This window comes from Telmatherina bonti, assembly GCF_933228915.1.
Source record: "Telmatherina bonti genome assembly, chromosome: 15".
Lineage (NCBI taxonomy): Eukaryota > Metazoa > Chordata > Actinopteri > Atheriniformes > Telmatherinidae > Telmatherina > Telmatherina bonti.
The window spans coordinates 18085679-18104614 of record NC_136613.1 but is presented as its reverse complement, the minus strand read 5'-3'; the positions used below and the strand labels follow the sequence as shown (position 1 = coordinate 18104614).

General features: G+C 38.8%; 1 protein-coding gene across 3 annotated transcripts; it reads left to right on the top strand.

Annotated features, from left to right (window-relative positions):
* Positions 1-5696: 5696 nt before the first annotated feature.
* glra2 (glycine receptor, alpha 2) lies at positions 5697-17364 on the top strand (the record flags this gene model as incomplete). Of its 3 annotated transcripts, none has more annotated exons than XM_079253771.1 (9): positions 5697-5779; positions 6410-6528; positions 8759-8826; positions 10205-10428; positions 11699-11781; positions 11874-12011; positions 12103-12317; positions 15427-15576; positions 17083-17364. In XM_079253771.1, the coding sequence occupies 9 exons, from the start codon at positions 5697-5699 to the stop codon at positions 17362-17364; spliced, it is 1362 nt and encodes a 453-aa protein (XP_079109897.1). The 3 variants fall into 3 exon arrangements, with proteins under 3 accessions (XP_079109897.1, XP_079109898.1, XP_079109896.1); XM_079253772.1 differs by lacking the exon at positions 8759-8826 and adding an exon at positions 8615-8682; XM_079253770.1 differs by having other exon boundaries at positions 8615-8826.
* Between the last annotated feature and the right edge of the window lie 1572 nt (positions 17365-18936).

Sequence of the window (18936 nt, the reverse complement as noted above, 5' to 3'; positions counted from 1 at the left end):
AGGGATCTTTGAGATTTCACATTACAAATGATGTTTTCATCCCAAACAACATGCCAGTGAGAAAAACATTGGAGGTAATGGAGAGTTCAACATCTTGCCCAAGGATATGTTGACAGGTGGCCTGGGAATGTTGGGGAATAAACCTTTTTGAAGCCCCCACTGTTCTCCCCCTCAGCTACAGCCACCGTAGAGACAGCATCTTATATGACATTATACAGCATGCTGAATGTTAACCACTAATAGAAGAAGCCATACATATTAAAATGAAGAGCAGAGGTGGTGAAGTGTGTGAATTGTGTTGTGCACTGAAAGATGGCTTAATCCTTACAGCTAAATAAACATGTATTGGTGGTAACTTGGAATAAATGCCACTATTAAAAGGATTTCAGAGTTTCATTTGAGCCTTTTTATGAATGCTGCATTACCCCTTTTTAAATAACCCGAGCATTCATCCACATTTAGCGCTCAAGGTATGCACCATCACATGCATACTAACCACTATAGGTTCCCAGCAGTGTGAATAAAATACAGACTTCACTTTACCTGAAAGCATATGGCCAGATTTTGAAATAAATAACATTATGATTCATTGTTGTTTCAAATGTAGGAGCCAATTTGGAGTAAATGCAGTTGTGGCAAAGCTGCGAATAAAGTAAACCACTCTGGCAGGTTGAACATCAGGAGTGAGAGAAGATACATGGCACTTGCTTAGTCAAGATATACTGATGCTTGATTTGTTACTCAGAGCTAGCAGCAATCTAATGGGTCAGTTTACAAGCTGAAAAAAAATACTTTTACAGTTTTCATTCTAAATGCACTGCTTAAACTGAACACATTATAGGCATTGTTTACGTCTACACCTGTGGGTTCATTTTGATTGTGACAGTCATCTCTAATGTGTTTTTTCATTTCTCAGCATTCACATTGGTCACTATTATGAAGTTGTATAGATGTGAGCACATCCTCACTTGTCTTATAAATAAAGCCCATATTTATATTGATGTGTAATTGCAGCCTATTCAACTGGTGTAGTGTTGCTACCATCTACTGCGGAGCAAAGTTTGAGCCAAGACTTGAGTAATAGTTCACCACGCTTTCTTTGAAAACTAGCTGCTCTTTCAGTCATTTTTAGAGGAATCTGAAAATGTGGAGGATAAAAGACCTAAAAATGACCTGCAGCTTGTGACGAGAACGGGAAAGTGAAATCCTCTGGAAACAGGAAAAAAATCTAGTGAAGACCTCTAACAGGACAGAATGCATAGACCTATCTATTGTTTGCTCAAATCTTATCATAAATGGTCTCAACTGAAGGGTGGCTGTCATAAAGCCATTCTTAAAGAAGAGAAACAGGGCGAAAAGGCTGAGGTATGCCAAATGACACAAGAACTGCACTGAAAATCAGCGGCAAAAGGTTACACAGAGTGATGAATCCTTCACACAGCCTGGTTCTTCGTATCACTGAAGCAGTGTGGGATCCTTTTGACAAAGACAGAACAAAAAAAAGCCAACATGAAAATAAAAAAGTTTTGGAATGTCCTTTAAATAGTTTGTTCTCCAGGTAATATGTAAATGGCAAATCTCTTGTATGTATGCAGCACTTTCCTGGTGTTTCCCACACTCACCATCCCACTGGCCGTTGATACAGCATGACAACCAACGCAGGGCTCCCATCCCTCCTTCACATATACTTACAAGCTGATGAAAGCAACATGAGGTTTTAGTGTCTTGCCCAGGGACACTTTGACATCTGATCTGGGAAAACCGGGAATTAAACCATGACCTTCCGGGTTGGCAGACAATTGCTCTGTCTCCTCAGTTACAACCACCTCAGTAAAGACATGAAGGGTAGCTCCAGGACCAGACACTATGAGCTGTCACATAGATGTAAAAACAAACTGACATCATTATTCAACATAGCACATTCCACGGGGGAGATTTGCTTTTCTGTAAATAATTAAATAATTAGATAACTGAAAGCCAGAGACCGAGTGCTGCAGCTCTGACAGTGTCCCTCTCATGGGTAATTGGTCCCATAACATACATGTAAGCTCCCCGGAAAGGGAAAAAAAACTGATGGAAAACAGTTAAGCAGTTGAATTTCATTCAGTCCATTCTTGCATCAGTTTGACAGCTGGAGCACCCCAGTGACAACGCTCAGAAAGACCAGTCTACAAGCTAGAAATAGATGCATTTTGAACCAGTGTCGACAAGAAGCAGATGCTGGCCAGGCAAAAACATAAACAAAAAAAGAAGCATGTTCGTGTGTCCTTTTTAGGGTCTGGGTGACTGCACAAAAGAATTGTACTCGGAGGGGTGGGGGGCATCCCAACACATAGATCTGAGCAAGAACATGATGGATTTACTGTCGCTTGAAGAGTAATTGCTTAACAAAGTAGACAGAGTTGTTCACGTTCAAGATGATGTATAAACACTGTGAACATGTTGTGGCATTATTATTTTAGCTGTTTGAGTGTGCAGAAATGGAGGAGCTGCGGAGGATGTAGGCAAGGTCTAGACTGGGGATCAGTGGGCTTTCAGTGCTCAGTGATGGAGAAAGGCTCGGTGCCTGTCAGTGTGCTCTCACTGATAAGGGGAAAATAAGGGGAAAGCTGTGATTGACAGATGAGTCTCTGTAAAGACCGCCACTGCTCTTTCCACTTAGCCTACGGAGGAACAGCACCAGTAAAGCCCAGTGCCTTCAAAAGCATTTAGGTTGTAGAATCACCTGAAGCTGTAATGACACTCCAGTCCCTAATATCTTTAGAGAGAAAATATTTGTGCACGTGTGTTTTGCAGCCACGACGTGGGCGCTATCGTAATAATCTAAGTGAGTTTATCGTTTTCTCATGTGCCATGTAGGAGCCTTAAATAGCTTCATTTTGCAAGGACAAAGAGCTTATGATAATTGTGTTGGGTGTTTTGGCACAGGAGAATTCTCAAATCCTCCCTCTATGAATCCTCTCATTAAACCCTTTGCATCCTTCCTTCGGCAAGCTGCCATCAAAGCATCTTCAACCACATGTTACTTCTTTCTATCCCTGGTAGGCCTGAGACCGGCTCCACGAGTTGAATTATAGTGCCAAAAAGTCATTAAGTGGGATAAGGATACAAGGAATCGATGGAGCAATGGATACTCACCAGCTCTCAATCGTCTCCAGTCCAGTGCACATGAGCATCCTGGTGGTAAAGCCGGCTTGTTGTTTCCAGGTGAGCACTCCAGTCAGTTTACAGCTCCTCACTTACTGAGTCGGGAATCAATGACAACCACCTACCCCCACTAAAAAAGAGCTTCAAGCTGGTCCTTTCTTAAAATCCTACTCTTCCTTATAAAAATAAAAAAAAACACGAAGAAAAAAAGCTCAAGGTCCAAAAATAGGTGCAAATACTTTCATTTCTAAGTTATAAATTGTGCTGAAGATTATTTTTGTAGCACAATAACAACATAATAATCCGGAGAATTAAAACCCTTAATTCCCTACAGAGTAACAGACAGAGTAGAGACCTATCTTTGTTGTATGTGAGCAGTTGTAAAATAACGCAAAGGCCTGTCATGAGACTGTAATTTTAATGGCTTTGTGGACACAGACAGGCTCCCTCTTGTCCAAAGAACTGTTCTGTTTTATTTGAAAGGAGAGAAAGAAGCACACATCCATCTCTCCCCTCATTAACACGCAGATTTGACTTGTTCTTCTTTAATTATGTGACCTACCTGGCCCGAAGTCTTTCCTCGTGAAAACTAATGGCCGACTGAAGCTCTTGCGGCTTGTCATTACACAGACATGCCTTCTGCAGCTGTCTCAGAGATGACGAATTTAAGAATTGAGAATAAAGAAAATTCTGTTCTTAGTCACTGGAAATGTATTCATTAAAGAAGATATCTGGTTTTATATGTGTTAATTTGGCTTTGGTTGTGGCTCTGTGACATTAGAGCCAAGTGGAAGAACTGCTCTTCAAATCACATGCAAGACAAAGTTTTGTTTGTTAATTAAGAGCAAAGCATTTGGTAAATAATTAACAAGGGCATTAAGCATTTATGCTGGCAAGCAATGCTGTAGAAAAAGCCCATGCTCACGCCTTCTGTTGACACACTGATGTTAAGTCCCCCGACAAGAGCAAGCCATACATTTCCAAGCGTGAGACACAATCTGCCGCTTGTAATTTGGTCTGAAGCTTTAAAAGAAAGAGAATTACTCCACTTTGGGCTGAGACAGACTGGGGTGATCCGTTAACTGGTCAGAAACGAAGGATCAGTCTAAAGTATAATATGGCCCCATGTGTGTCACAGCGCCGAAGCATGTAATATGAACGTAATCTCATGGCACCGTGCCTGGGGTTGATTTGATGTAAATGATTTTTTTTTCTCCCTAAGTTTAGCTTCTTCCTCCACAGCACATGCCTGTGTGTTCATGTGGAATGAGTCATTCATGTTCATGGTTCAAGGAGACTCAAAAACCCACTCCCTTTCTTAAACTGCCAGCTCCACATCCAACCTCTGGATCAATACTTTTAGCTTTTGTTAATATAAACTAAAGTAAAATGACTAAACCCACGAAGTGGCCCACTAAGCCGCAGTTTCTCCACCCTGAGGCTTCTGCCACCCTGTAGTATATCTCCTGCCGTGTGTGTGTGTGTCAGTCTGCTCTCTTCGGTCTCGCTCTGGGAGGCCAACCTTTCAGCATTTCCAGTGATGTGCCTCGGAAATCTGTTTCCAGGGCAACCGGGGTACCAAATACTCTCCCAGCGGCTTCTCGCTGGTGCGTCCTTTGTTTACACTTTTCATTTTTGCGAGGATGTAGGTTGCTTTGAACAATTGTGAATATGAGGAAAAAGGAGGGGGGGGGGGGGGGGCATGTTGCGTAAAAATAGTCAAGGACTGAGTCAGTAATCCAGTCAATATTATCCTGAACGTCCACGGGGAGTTGTAAATATAGACTTTAACTAAAAAGTATCCTTATAATATCACGATTGTTAAAGAAGTTGCCATTTCAGCGATGATTTAGATACAGTTAGAGTAAATTCTTGCTCTCAATTACAAGGAAATACACAAGGAAAACCAGGAGAAGCCAATCCTGAAGCGCAGCTGTGCGCGCTAGGAGTTTCCCTGTCAAGACAATCTTGTCAGACCAAATACCTGTTGTCACGTAACACATTCCGGACACAAAGTTTTAATTCTCCCCTCGGTGATTACATTCATCATTTATTGGACTTATTAAAACCCAACTCACGTCCACCACTTTTAAAAGCCTTGCGCTTGCGCGTAAAGGAACCGGGAGCTGTCCAAGTGCTGAACTGAGAAAAGGCGTTCCTCTCCGACTCATTCACGGTTCCCCACCTGAAAACGGTTTCACTTTCCAACTAACAGCACAGGCCAGCAGTCTGGTCTCTTCACATCGAGCCTTTAGGTCTCAGTGGAAGAGAAGCAGCCGGCTGATGCGTCTTGGAGTTACATCTTCTCGTCGTCTGACCACAGGACTCATGCTTCCTCACACCTCCGCTTCGAGAGATACGTTTTGGGGAGTCAGAGTTTCGTGAAACTAAACTATGATCTGCGGCCGCGTTGAGGAATGTCTCCTGCATTTTTGTGTGACACAAGACAGCCTAAACGCCAACGACCTGGTCAGGAAGAAATCCGAGTCCCTGTTTGGATTATGTATTTGACTAACATAAACATATGGAAGAAATAGAAAAGTGAGCACATGGGAAAACCACCAGGAATGAATCACTCGCTCATTAAGGTTTTGGCAGCTTTATTTACATTCGTGGAGACGAACAACTTCAGGTAAGCCAATTTATTTATTACACGCAGTCTATTTGACCTCATGGGTTGTAAACATCTTTTTTTTTTATCACCACTAAAGTTAGAAAAAAAGATGTCATTCAGATACTTGATGTGGTTTTTAAAAACGAAATATAGACACAAGACGAAAAAAAATTGTGCATTTCTCTTTTATTTTTAGAAATGTTACACCATATTTTAACACAATGTGTTGATTATTAATTTAGTTATCAGTGTTTTGTGAGATCCACTCAGTGAAATATATATCATTACTGGCAGGTTTTGTCTTTACCACCGCGACCCTAGTGATATTTACGCACATGATGACATTATTTTCTGTCCTGCGTGCCATGGCAATATTACTTCGGTGCTATTAAAATGACTACATGCTGTGGTATCTGTGTCTGAATCTTGCATTATGAGCACATTAATCCTCTCTTGAAGGAGATATCCACGTCGCCGAAATTACATCTGATAGCCTACGTGTGTGCGCATTAACATATTTTCTGGTTTCTCTGTGCGCGCCCATCACTCCCAGGCAGCTGCTAGGCGACAGATAAGGTTTAAGTCCTGATTTCTGAGCTGTGACTTCTTTCCGATCAAGTGGGTTTTCTCACCATGTGTGTGTTCCAGAGTTTTGGACGCCAAGGAGCACGATTCCAGATCCTCCAACATGTCTCCATCAGACTTTCTGGACTCACTCATGGGTCGCACGTCTGGCTATGATGCGCGAATAAGACCAAATTTCAAAGGTTTGTCCATTACTTATTCTCTTTAATAGAGAGAAGGGGGAGAAAAAAAAGCACATACATCACTTCCTACATATAAATAACCACAGAGCAGTCACAGTAAGCGTACTTTTTTTTTTTAAACCAGTTATCCACTAAGTGTTATCTGTTGCCAAGATACTGAGCTGCAAGGTGTCTGATGAAAACAATAACTCACTTCAGTTAACATTAATATTATTATCCAGGCTAGATTTGGCTCAACTCCCCATGATGACTTGATGTTTGTTTTTTATTTGTATGATATTTAAATAATCTACATCTTTGCCAAATAATAGATAATAATAAATAATAATCGCACAGAAACTGAGTAAACGCTGTGGGAAATACAAAAAACAGGTTCTCACATCAGATATGGATGCCACCATGACAGACTAAATGATGGATGGTGCCCCAGTGGCAAGGCTGCAGGCCACTGACTTCCCCTGTTGTTACTGTGATGCTGAGGACAGACACAGCATCTGTCACTGGAACAGCACTGGGGTAGAAGAGGCTGTTCCACATGGGGCTAGGGCTCACCCCAGGCTTGGTCAGCTGGGGCGGAACTAGTTGAGATTTGGGGAGTTGAGAAAAGTAGCCAGAGAGTACCACACAAAGAAGCCCAAACCTGGACAGGACTTACTCATTGGGGAGTTGGGATAAATGTTAAAACTTCCCAGGTGAACTTTAAACATGGAGGGAGTCATTTGTGTGATTTTGAGCCAGAAGGAGCCAAATAGTCTGGGTGTTGTTGGTTAAATTTGTATTAGTTTTCACTTTGATTCCAGATGCAGAGATATACTTAGAATGCCCGACACTGTTGAACCTTGAACACACTCATCTTCACATTTCAGAGCCAGAAAACAAACACTTCTGCACAAAGCGGCTGCGGTGTAAACAGATGAGTTTGGCTGTGAACCTGCTAGTCTGACTTTGAAGAGTGTTGAACTGTTTCTCAAAGCTGACCTAGATTTCCTTGCTGACTTTGTAGTGTGGAAGCACTGCCTTATTTTATTTATTTTATTCTTTTCTTTTTTTTCTTTTTTTTTTTTTTGCTTCTGCTGTTAAATGCAGCAACCTGACAACAAACAGAAGCTAATATTAATACCAAGTGTCATGCAATATGGATGAGGAAAACACAGGGGAAGGGCACTGGGAAGGGCTTACAACTTCACTGATCAGCTACAGAAAAGAGATTTGTCAGGACTGCAAATGGCATGTAAGCTTCACAAAAAGGTTTAAGTCTGTGGAGAAAATGTGACACTCATTAGAGCACTTTGGGAACTGCAAGGAGAAAATGCTCTGATTTTATACTGTAGAGCTGCAATGTGGCATTTAACTATCAAATGATCCGTAAGTACCTTATTAACTGATAATGAATTAATTGTTTGAGCCCAAAATGTTTTATAAAATTGCAAAGTAAAATGTCTTTGCAGCTTAACTTGAGATATTGTTTGTTTTTTCCAGCCAACATGCCAAAATTAAGATATTTTGTTTAATCTCATAAACTTATAAAATAGTCATGGGATTCACTGTGATTTTGACCAATAAATAACTATTATAACAGTTCCTATTTAATTTTCCTGATAATTTGTGCTGATCAAATAACTGACTATTTCGCTAACACACAACTTGTGTGTTTGCATGCATCTGACTGTGTGTGCATGTTTCCTCTACTTAATGTGCTTACAGGGAGATACCCTGGGAGATGACCTCACAACCTTTCATTACATAAAAACATCAAGCTGACATCTTCATAACAGTTCATATTAAGTTTGCTTTTTAATTACATTTTGGAAGCTTTGACCAAAATTCAGCAAACAACTTTACATCTTTTTTGTTTGTTATTTTTGTTTTTATTTTGTGTGTGTGTTTTTTTTAATCACTATAAAAACGGCACACACTGCTCGTTGTATTAATGCATGTTTGAATACACGGTATAGCAGCAGCTTGTGGTCCAGCAGGCGCAAATTTCTCGATGAAATGCCTCCCTTCACTTCAAACTCTGTCATCCTTGGTGATGCATATGTTTTAAGGCTCTTTCCTGTCATGTCATTGTCATTCCATTTCACAGGTCCCCCTGTAAACGTTACATGCAATATTTTTATCAACAGCTTCGGCTCTGTCACAGAGACAACGATGGTGAGTTCCTTTGGCATTTTGGTTGATTTTCCATGTGTACTGTGTGTCAATGTGTTATCTATCCCTCAACCCGCAGGTCCACCAGTTAATGTTACCTGCAACATATTTATCAACAGCTTTGGTTCTATAGCAGAAACAACAATGGTGAGTGGAGTGATGTGCTTGGATGTGTTTTAGAGCCCTGATTCTATATTTGGACCAAAGATTGAGTTATCATGTTTTTACCCAGCCTAATGTACTTTTATTTCCCCCCTTTTACATTAATTCATGCCATTATTTTTAACCATTAAGGAGTCTATTGGCGGGTTATCCAATCAGGCATTGGTTTCTGCCCCCATGATGCCCACTGTGCACATGTTTGCACAGGTTTGAGAGTTCATCCAATAAATCCAAACAAGGAATTCAGGTAAAGTGTAGCCAATAAATGACAGTGGGGGGGCTTTCAAACCAGCTGATGTACAATAGCTGATGTGTGAAAGCATCGCGCTGTTAAACGGGGGAACATAAAACCTACGAAGCTGCATCGAAACAAATCAGGATCAAAGGGAGCATAATGAGTGATAATAACTACTTAGATAATAAATGGAAAATGTTAATTTGTGCAGGAGCTGGAGGATGTGAGACTGCCAGGGAATTAAACAGTTTTAGACAGACATGCAAATACTTGGAACCGCCAATATGCTGAGGAAATGTCAAACAACATAAGGGCTTCTCATCATCATGACATATCAATTACTCCAAGCAAGTGAGCTTTGTGACACTCAGTTTACAGTGCTAACTGTAGTGTCAGAGCTCCCCCTTGTCAGGCTCCACATCTGATTCCATCATTCATTTACCTTCTAAAGGCTCTTGGATAATTCTGATTAACAAAAGCTGTTAAAAGGTCATTTTTGCCAATCTAAACTACAACCACATCTAATCATGTGAACACATGGATGATAATTAAGGATCCATGGGCACCTCAGTGGCAGCACTGCTGGACGATTTTGCAGAATCATTTTCACTCATCAGCCATTTTGTTCTTTGTCCTGTCTTGCTTTTGTCACAGGACTGTGTTTGAAAATGTTTCAGTTATCAGAAGAAGAAATGCAGAACAGTTTTAGTTTAGATTTGCTTGATTAAAATGGATATATTATTACATACAAACAAATAAATATGTAATTGTTTAGGTATGTAAATCAATTTGAATAAGTGTGATACAGTGGTTGTCAATTATAAAAACGAATAATTTTTTTTACTGCAACTAAAGATTTATGTCTTAAATTGGAAGGATTCTGAGCTAAAAGTACTCAATTAAGTACATATGTCAGAGTTTTGTACAGTAACTTGTTTGAGCTTTTTGTGTAATCATGTTTTGTAAATGATGGAATGTGTTATTATATATGTGAATAAATAAACGTACCAGATCTTATGACAATGAGGGTTTTGTGATATTAAAAGTTATGCCCTATTATCAGCATGCATCCTTGTAATCCAAATCACTGAGCAACAAAATATGGAAAGCTGCTTGTGGTCTCTGCAGGATTACAGAGTGAACATCTTCCTGCGGCAGAAGTGGAATGACCCTCGGCTGGCGTACAGTAAATACCCAGATTCCTCCCTTGACCTGGACCCCTCCATGCTGGACTCCATCTGGAAGCCTGACCTCTTCTTTGCCAATGAGAAAGGAGCCAATTTCCATGACGTCACCACAGACAACAAGCTGCTGCGCATCTTCAAGAATGGAAATGTCCTCTACAGCATCAGGTGGTCGAGTTATATTAGATTCATCATCATGTTCATGTAAATCATAATCTTTTTTAATAATTGTTTGTAGGTGTTTTAATTAGTTATTAACTGGTTTAATTGGGGTAGAATTTTAACAGTACAAATTTCTTTTTTTTTTTTTTTTTTGCTTGTTTTGGTTTTTGTTTATTTACTACTCATGAGTACTCGCTAAGAGAGAAACGAATGGAAAAATAACTGAGAGATTAGTCCATATTGACTAACTGCTGCTGCAGTTTACAGTATTTGATATTGTAGTGAAGCTGAGGAAATCGCAAAAGATACGACGGATGCTGCAGATAAGCAGCAGCTCTAATGCAGATTACTCTGGGACAGTCACTCATTTCTTTTTTATACGTTTCCTCTTAAACATCAAAGGCTGTTAGTCTAAAGCAAGCAGTTTCAAATGTTTTTTTTTCTATTAAGATAGCTCCTTTGAAATGGAAGAATATGCTGAAAATAAGTAGATTCCCATATGCAATACAGATTTTTCTTATGTTTTTGATGAAGCAATGCTGACTAAAAAGGGCAGGCTAATCTCAGGTGTTTTGGCTGACAATCCAAAACCAAGACTGAACCGAAATAGGGGAAAGAAGTGTGTGTATTCTTCTTCTATTTATCTTCATGCACAGAACAGTTTGAGCTCAATGAAAACACTGCAGACAGATGCAAAACACTAAGGATGGGTGGCATTTGAAAGGCCTACTCTTAAATTTAAGCAAAATCCAGGTACAAGATTTGAAAATAGGTTGTCTTCCATTGCAGTGTACAAGTCCTGTCACACACAGCATTCAATTTTCTCTGCAATGATGCGTTGTAACGTGGATCAATTTTCAGTCCATTTGGAGAGCAGCTCAGGGCTGAGTGGTGCGCAGGTGTGGAGGTAGAGTGGGTGAACGGGAGAAATGAAAGGTGGTTAACCGCACTCTCCATTCATGGGAGAAATGACAGAGTGTCCAGACTCCAAACTACAATATATCACTGAAACAATAAGTTGCAGTAATGAAAGTGTGATAGGGGCCTGCTGAAGGGAATCGTGTGTGATATGTTGGAGGTTATCACACAGGAGAGAAAAGGCCCCCCGATTCAGAGATAACCACAAAAGAAGAAAAGTACAGACTGAAGTTTTATTATAGGTTGTGTTAAGCCACAACTTCAAGCTTCAACAAAGCAGTTTCTTGCTAAATCAAATAACATTTTCACAGGTGAAAGCCAATCACGTCACTCAGCTTAATGACTTTTTCCTTACCAGGTTGACTCTCATTCTCTCATGCCCGATGGATCTAAAGAACTTTCCAATGGATGTTCAAACGTGCACGATGCAACTGGAAAGCTGTAAGCACAGATTTTTCCCATATGTGTTACTGAACTTTCTAAAGTGAAAATCTGCTCTACATCTAAAGCCATCTATTCTTTTCCATCTTCAGTTGGCTACACCATGAATGACCTGATCTTTGAGTGGCTGGAGAAGGGTGCAGTGCAAGTGTCAGAGGGACTCACCCTGCCTCAGTTCATCATGAGGGATGAGAAGGAGCTGGGCTATTGCACAAAACATTACAACACTGGTCAGCGGATGCTAAGCATGTTCAGCTAAATGCTATTAAGCTCATTTTGATGGCTGAGTTACACATGTTCCTGTGTCTTCCTATTAAACAGGCAAATTCACTTGTATTGAAGTTAAATTCCACCTGGAACGCCAGATGGGCTACTATCTGATCCAGATGTACATTCCTTCCCTCCTTATTGTCATTCTCTCATGGGTGTCTTTTTGGATTAATATGGACGCGGCGCCTGCCAGAGTGGCGCTGGGCATCACCACTGTGCTCACCATGACTACTCAAAGCTCTGGGTCCAGAGCTTCTCTTCCAAAGGTAAAGATCAGTTGTTGTTTTATTTATACTTCTTTAAGTATTTCAAATTACATAAACCTATTTAATCTAATGGAACGTTTTATAAAATGTATTAATGGTTTTTTATGTTTATTTTTATCATGTTTTTCATAAATAGCTTTTGGCAGGTAGTTAATAAGATACGCACATATAACAACACTGATTCTTTACTCTTTTCAACAGCCTTTTCAACAATGAACTTATGGAAAACAACCATTAATTAAAGCAAAATCAAATGAATGTTTAAGGGAAGCAAATAATCTGTTAACTGTAGTTTGACTAAAAAATGAGAATATAATACCAATCCAGACTTTTACAGAATAGCACCTCATTAATGATCAGATCACTCACCTCTTTAATATCATTTTAATTTGTGTGTCATACTGAGGACACTGAATAGTGAATAATTAAGTTAGTGTTACTAGTTCAGTTAAATATTGTGTCCTTAGTGTTTTATTCTTCATTTCATACCAGGTTTTTATTATAGAAGTTTATCCATCACATAAAATCGCTAATGTGTCAGATATTCTTAAAATAGATTTTGTTGGGAGCCTTGTTCATTTTTAAGTCATTTAGTTGTAAAACTATTCTCATGAGTTGGGTTTCCTTTGCTGTTGTGGGTTTAGATTTTGAAAATGTTACTAAGAAAAGGTTCACATTCATGTTTAAAAACCCCTAGAAAGCACTTCCATAACTACAAAACAACATTTACACGTTCAAATCATGTCTGATCTGTCAAAATTTAAAATAAGGTGGTTCACAGAAATTTTATATACACCATATACTGTAATTCCAGACAAATAGTTCTCTCCATTGTTCACTTGTAAATATCCACTGTAGTTTTTGTTTGTCTGTTTGTTTTTCTCCCTTTGAGATTTCTATCATGTCAGAATAACACCTTCCCAGTCAGCGCCGTGCAGAACATCCTGCCACCTCCTGGCACCACATGTTCCATTGCCTGGTTTATTGTTTCAAACTTGTTGACCAAAATTTGTTTGATTTGCATCCTTTTTGTGGCTTTTCATAAAATTCCTTCAGATTTGGTGAGTGGGACTGTAACCTAAAAAGGCTTAAGCAGAAATAGGCACAGAGGAGGCTGTCGTGAACACAGGATAGTAACCATAGCAGCGCTAGAAATGGCGGTGACTGACGGTGATTGATTAACTTTTTTATTTTCATTCACTGAGATGCACATCGATGTCACAGTGGGTCAAACCATTGCAACTGTCAGTTGCTCCTGACAACAAAAAGAAATCAACAGCTAATGTTGATTTGTCTGAAACAGTAAAGAGTAAGTGTTGTTGTATGTGATCAAGTGGATGATAGTATCTTAGAGCATGACCACCTTTGGCTTGACATTTCTCTGCTTCTGTTATGCAACATCATGAATCATGGGCAAACATCCTCTGTCAATGAAAAACAAACAAACAAACAAAAACACCCACTGATTAGATAGAACATTCTTAAAATCTTAAAACCAGTACTTCCAGGGGGTTTTGGCGTCTCCTTTTTTTGTTCAGCCTCTGTTCTGATTACACTCATTCTAATGCTTGGATAAAAGACACTTCTCTGCATATGAGGATAGTTTATAAAATGTTTCAAAAATATATTTTCTATTCATGTCTGCAGTTTTGTCATTTGAACAAATACCTTGTACAAAACTGATTACAAGCAGAAATAGCTAATTAATATCCTTGTAAAAAGAAATGTAACTTTTAAATATTTATGAAGTGGGTTTTCTTTTACTAGATGTCAAGAATGCAGCAAGATTTGGTTCAGCAATAACAATTAAAAATAAAATAATAACAAAAATGAATAAATTTTACTTATTCCTAATGGCAAATTTATCATCCAATTAAATTCATGCATTTTATTTATTTATTTAATGGCAAAACCACAGTCAGTTTAGAAAAGTGGGGCTATTGGATCAGACCACTGAAACTGACCAATCCCAGTAGATAGAGAGGACGGTCGCCTCCTCAGAAATCTGTACATTTCCAGAGGCAAAATTAAAACCCTGCCTACTGCTTTATGGGGGCTTTAAAGGGTCTGTACGATATGTCCCTTTAGGGATCTTAAGTCTCATTTGTACATCAAAGGAAGAGTAACCAATGGGTTAGTTAGTTTCTACTATTTCTCCTTTAGGTAAGCTGTCCAAGAAAACAAATATGTGTGGTGCCGTGGTCCACACTTCAGGTTTCTGTAATTCATCCGAAGATAAAAAAAAACATTTTATTTGGAACATGATGAAAGCAGAACTTTGAAGCACCTTTTACCTGATATAAACAATTTATAATATTTACCCTTTTTTCCACAGTAAGGATGATGCGCTCTTCTAAAGCCTGAGTGCAGTATATTATAAACAGCAGTGCCAGTCTTCATAAAGCTTACAGTCATGAAAAACCGCCATGCACGCAGGGAGAGAACTGTAGGTTGGCCTACATCAAGTCAGATTTCAATGATCAATCAGTCTCATGAGTACCAAAGGCCTCAACCACGTCATGAAAGACATGAAAGACATGCACACTGATAAATATTTCAAGAGGAGCCTTTAAGAGCTTTGCCTCATGAAAACAATTACTCAATATGCCTGAAGTGCCCTCAAATAGCTGAGTTGTTTTCTCTGCATGCTAATCAGCTGTCACGAAGAGGCGAGGTCACAGTGATGAGAGGCAAGGCTTTCAACTTTTTCCCAACCTTTTCAAAAGAAACACATCAAATCCAGGGTTAAAGGTGCAAAACAATTCTACAGTTCTCTCCCAATTGGCAATTAAAGCAACAATTATTTCCCACTGTTTAATTCCATGGTATCATTGACATTAATGGCAGCTCTGATAGTGAGGAATATCCGTAATTACAGTGATTTAGATGTTAGTTAGCTGACAAAACAGGCAAAAGCAAGATGAGAAAGATAACAGATCAATTGTGAATATAAATAAAGCACTTATTTGATTAAATGTTTAGATTTAGGAAGCAAAAGTTGGAGGGAAAAAAAGCCAATATTTCAAGCAAGTGATAAAAACATGCAGCATTTGAGCTGCGAACTGCAACCTTGGACAAACTAACAAAGGGAATCTGTTCTTTCTCTCAGGTCTCCTACGTCAAAGCCATTGATATCTGGATGGCAGTGTGTCTGCTCTTTGTATTTGCTGCATTGCTAGAATATGCTGGGGTTAATTTTGTCTCCAGGCAACAGAAAGAGTTCCTCCGTCTAAGGCGAAGACAAAGAAGGAATCATAAGGTAGGCTGTCAGAGTCTCTACAAGGTTTGCTACTTGGATGTTAAAGTTTTTTGGACAAACCGGCGGTCTGGCTCTAGGGAGGGTTTAATCGATCAGTCAGCTAAAATTACTCGCACTGTTAGATACGCAATTAGACATCGGATGTCGGAGATTAGACAGCTATCACCTCAGTCAAGGTCAAATCTCTAATAAATCCAGGAATAGGCTATGTTTGGGTCAAATGTTTTTGTTATCAAGGAGAAAACAATTGAAGTGAAGCAGGTGACCAATGATCACTGGTAATGATGTTCAGGTGTCATGATGTGTTTTCCATGGCTAACCCTTCTGCAGTACTCCTTCAGGCCTTTGTCATACAGCAGTCTAACTGAAGTTATTTCTAACCACAAAAGTAAAACAAAATAACAATGTGAAGCATGCTGCTGAGAAAAGAAGGCATGACTTCAACAAAGCATTTTTGGATTGAACCAGGTGGACTACAAACTGCAATGAAACCTAACCATGCACTCCTAATGTGACCAGTTTGTGCTTGAATCTTTCTTTAAAAAAGTTTGTCAAATGATTGGTGTCAATTTTTTTTTAAACTAAGTACATGGTAAAGGATCTAAGCGCTCATGGAAGTGAAACATTTAAGTTTTAAATCTCTATCAAAACTCAACAACCAGATTTTGCTTTGTCCTTATGGAAAATTATATGTAAACTTAGGCTAAACAAATATAAAGATGCATTTTAAGACACTGAAACAAAACCAATTTTGTTTGTACAGTACCTTTTGAATGTGCAATACTTTAATTAAATTCAGTGCAAACATACTTCAAACTATTTAAAAAAAACAAACCCACATAATGGGTTTTATGAAAAAAGTGCAAATAACACTTAGGTCTGAAAAGTGAAGCCAGTGTGAAAATGCTTATTCCCAGCATCATTGTGGGTGTATATATATATATATATATATATATATATATATATATATATATATATATATATATGGGGCGGACATGCTAAACTCAAGACTTAAAATTGTCCACAAAACATTGAACAACACTGGATGGAAGTGTCCAGTGCAAAAGGATTTATAATCTACTGTTAAAATGACTTTTCTCTCAAACTTTAATTCACAAACAAAAAGAGATTCCTCCTCCAGTGTCTGCAAACATAAAACCACTACAAAGCAAATGTAAAAGTACTTCAGCCTCCATTATGCTTTGAAGCATTGCCAAAGACAGGAAGTGTTTTATTATTATTGTTTGGTTGAAATTAAGATTCATCCCCTAAAGCAGTCATCCTGGTACTTTTTCATTTATATACAGTTTCCTCTATCCTTTGCATTCATTTAATTAATGTAAAGGTGTTTTTCACTATCTCATGATTAATGTTCATGTAAAATTGGGTTACAGAAATGTACCCATGGCCATTAGAAGGTAAAGCCTGACATTTGAGATGCTGCAGCATATTAACAAATATTCACATAATGACACGTTTTTATTTGTTTGGGTCTTTTTTTTTCAGGATGAAGACATGCGTGAGGGCCGCTTTAATTTTACTGGCTACAACATGAGTCAGTGTTTGCCAACAAAGGATGGTTCTGTTGTTAAGAATGCAGCTCTTCCTCCAAACCCTCAACCAACGGTCCAGAAGGACATAGATGCTATGAAGAAAAAATTTGTGGACAGAGCTAAAAGGATCGACACCATCTCCAGAGCCGCATTCCCTTTAGCGTTCCTCATCTTCAACGTCTTTTACTGGGTTACCTACAAGATCATCCGTCATGAAGACATCCACCAAAAGTAAAGACTATATCCCCGACAGTTTTGTTTTTCATTTCTCAGACTGATAAATGTTCAGAAAGCACAGAAGGGTGCAACGGGAAACTACGTATTGAGAGGCACCATGGTGACGATGGTGGTGCTCTTTCAGGGATAATGTACATGTGCTCATTCATCACACAGCAAAGCTCATGTTGTAATAATGTGAAGATTTTTGAGAAATGGACGTTTTATTGGTTCATGTACTGCTGCATAATCTTTTTGAACAATCTGATGACAGAGGTTTCAAATCAAGACTCAACCACAGGCTGGAGAAGACGGACCAAAAATGTTCTCTAATCAGTCCTCCTTGGCTCCGGAGAAACAAAGTGACATTCCATGAATTTGTGACTGTAAAGTAGCTTAGCAAAATTTCTTATCAAGGATGTTCTGACTGTTTTATAGTGTACTGTTGTCATGGCACGTCCTCTCTGTTTGTACAAAATACAGCTTCTAAACTTTACAAGCAGAGCACATACAGATGCATCAAACATTAGGCAGCAGCACACGTCTCAGGCATGAGTGTGAACAAAGCAGATGAAAATCTGGGATCTGGAATTGGATACTGCATTTTTATGAAATACCTGAGGCCTTAGATATCAAAGAGTTGGTGAGATGAAGTGCTTTGCTCTTCTATTTTTTTCCATTCTCCTCATGCTGATGGTCTATCACAGATGAATGCACCCTTTGAGCTTTTCTACCTGTGGCCAAACATCCAAAGGTTCTTCTTGATGTTATTTAGTTTCCTCTCAATTATAAATAGTTATGTATAACAGATGTCACCCAAAGTCATTGCAAGCTTCTTTTTTTTAAAAATGTTTTTTGTTTGTTTCAGTTAGTTGTAAATGATTGAATAAACTATCATAATTCACAAGCTGATTTTGAGCAAGTTGAGTCCACAAACTCTGATTGTGCACTACATTATTCAGTGTTGTCATTTGCCTACGTCCACATAAATTGATCTATATCCAGGTAATTACTCCAGGTATTTTAGACAGTTTAGAGTTTGAGACCATTTTTGTAAATCTAGTAAAATGAAATATTTATTGTATTGGGTGGGAGGTTCTGTTTATAAAAATTATATCTTTATGTAAACTTCTTCCGCTTATACCATGGACTGTTTTCCTTCACTTTGTGTGTTTGTTGATTGACTCAACAGTGAAGGACTGGTCTGCATAACGTTCATGGTACCGAGCAGCAAATGGAAATTGCACTTATACTGGCCTGTGCATCAATAAAACTGACTGTGCACCATATTTACCTTAAATGTCCTGTCATTTATGAGGAAATAAAAAATGCTCTTCAACCTGTTCAATATTTTATACAATGATGACTGCATAGCCTTTTTCTCAATCAAGAAATAAAGAGATGAATGCTTTTCAGGAGAAAGGAAAAGACAGGAAGGTACCAATATACTATTTTCTGTTTTTGCTCTTGGCAATAAATCAGATGAAGGAAAACAACAAACACTGAGCTGATAAGGCTGGGCAATGGCACGACGCATGGATTGTTGAAGGGCCTGGGGTGACACAGATAACATCTGACAGCAGGTTTACGT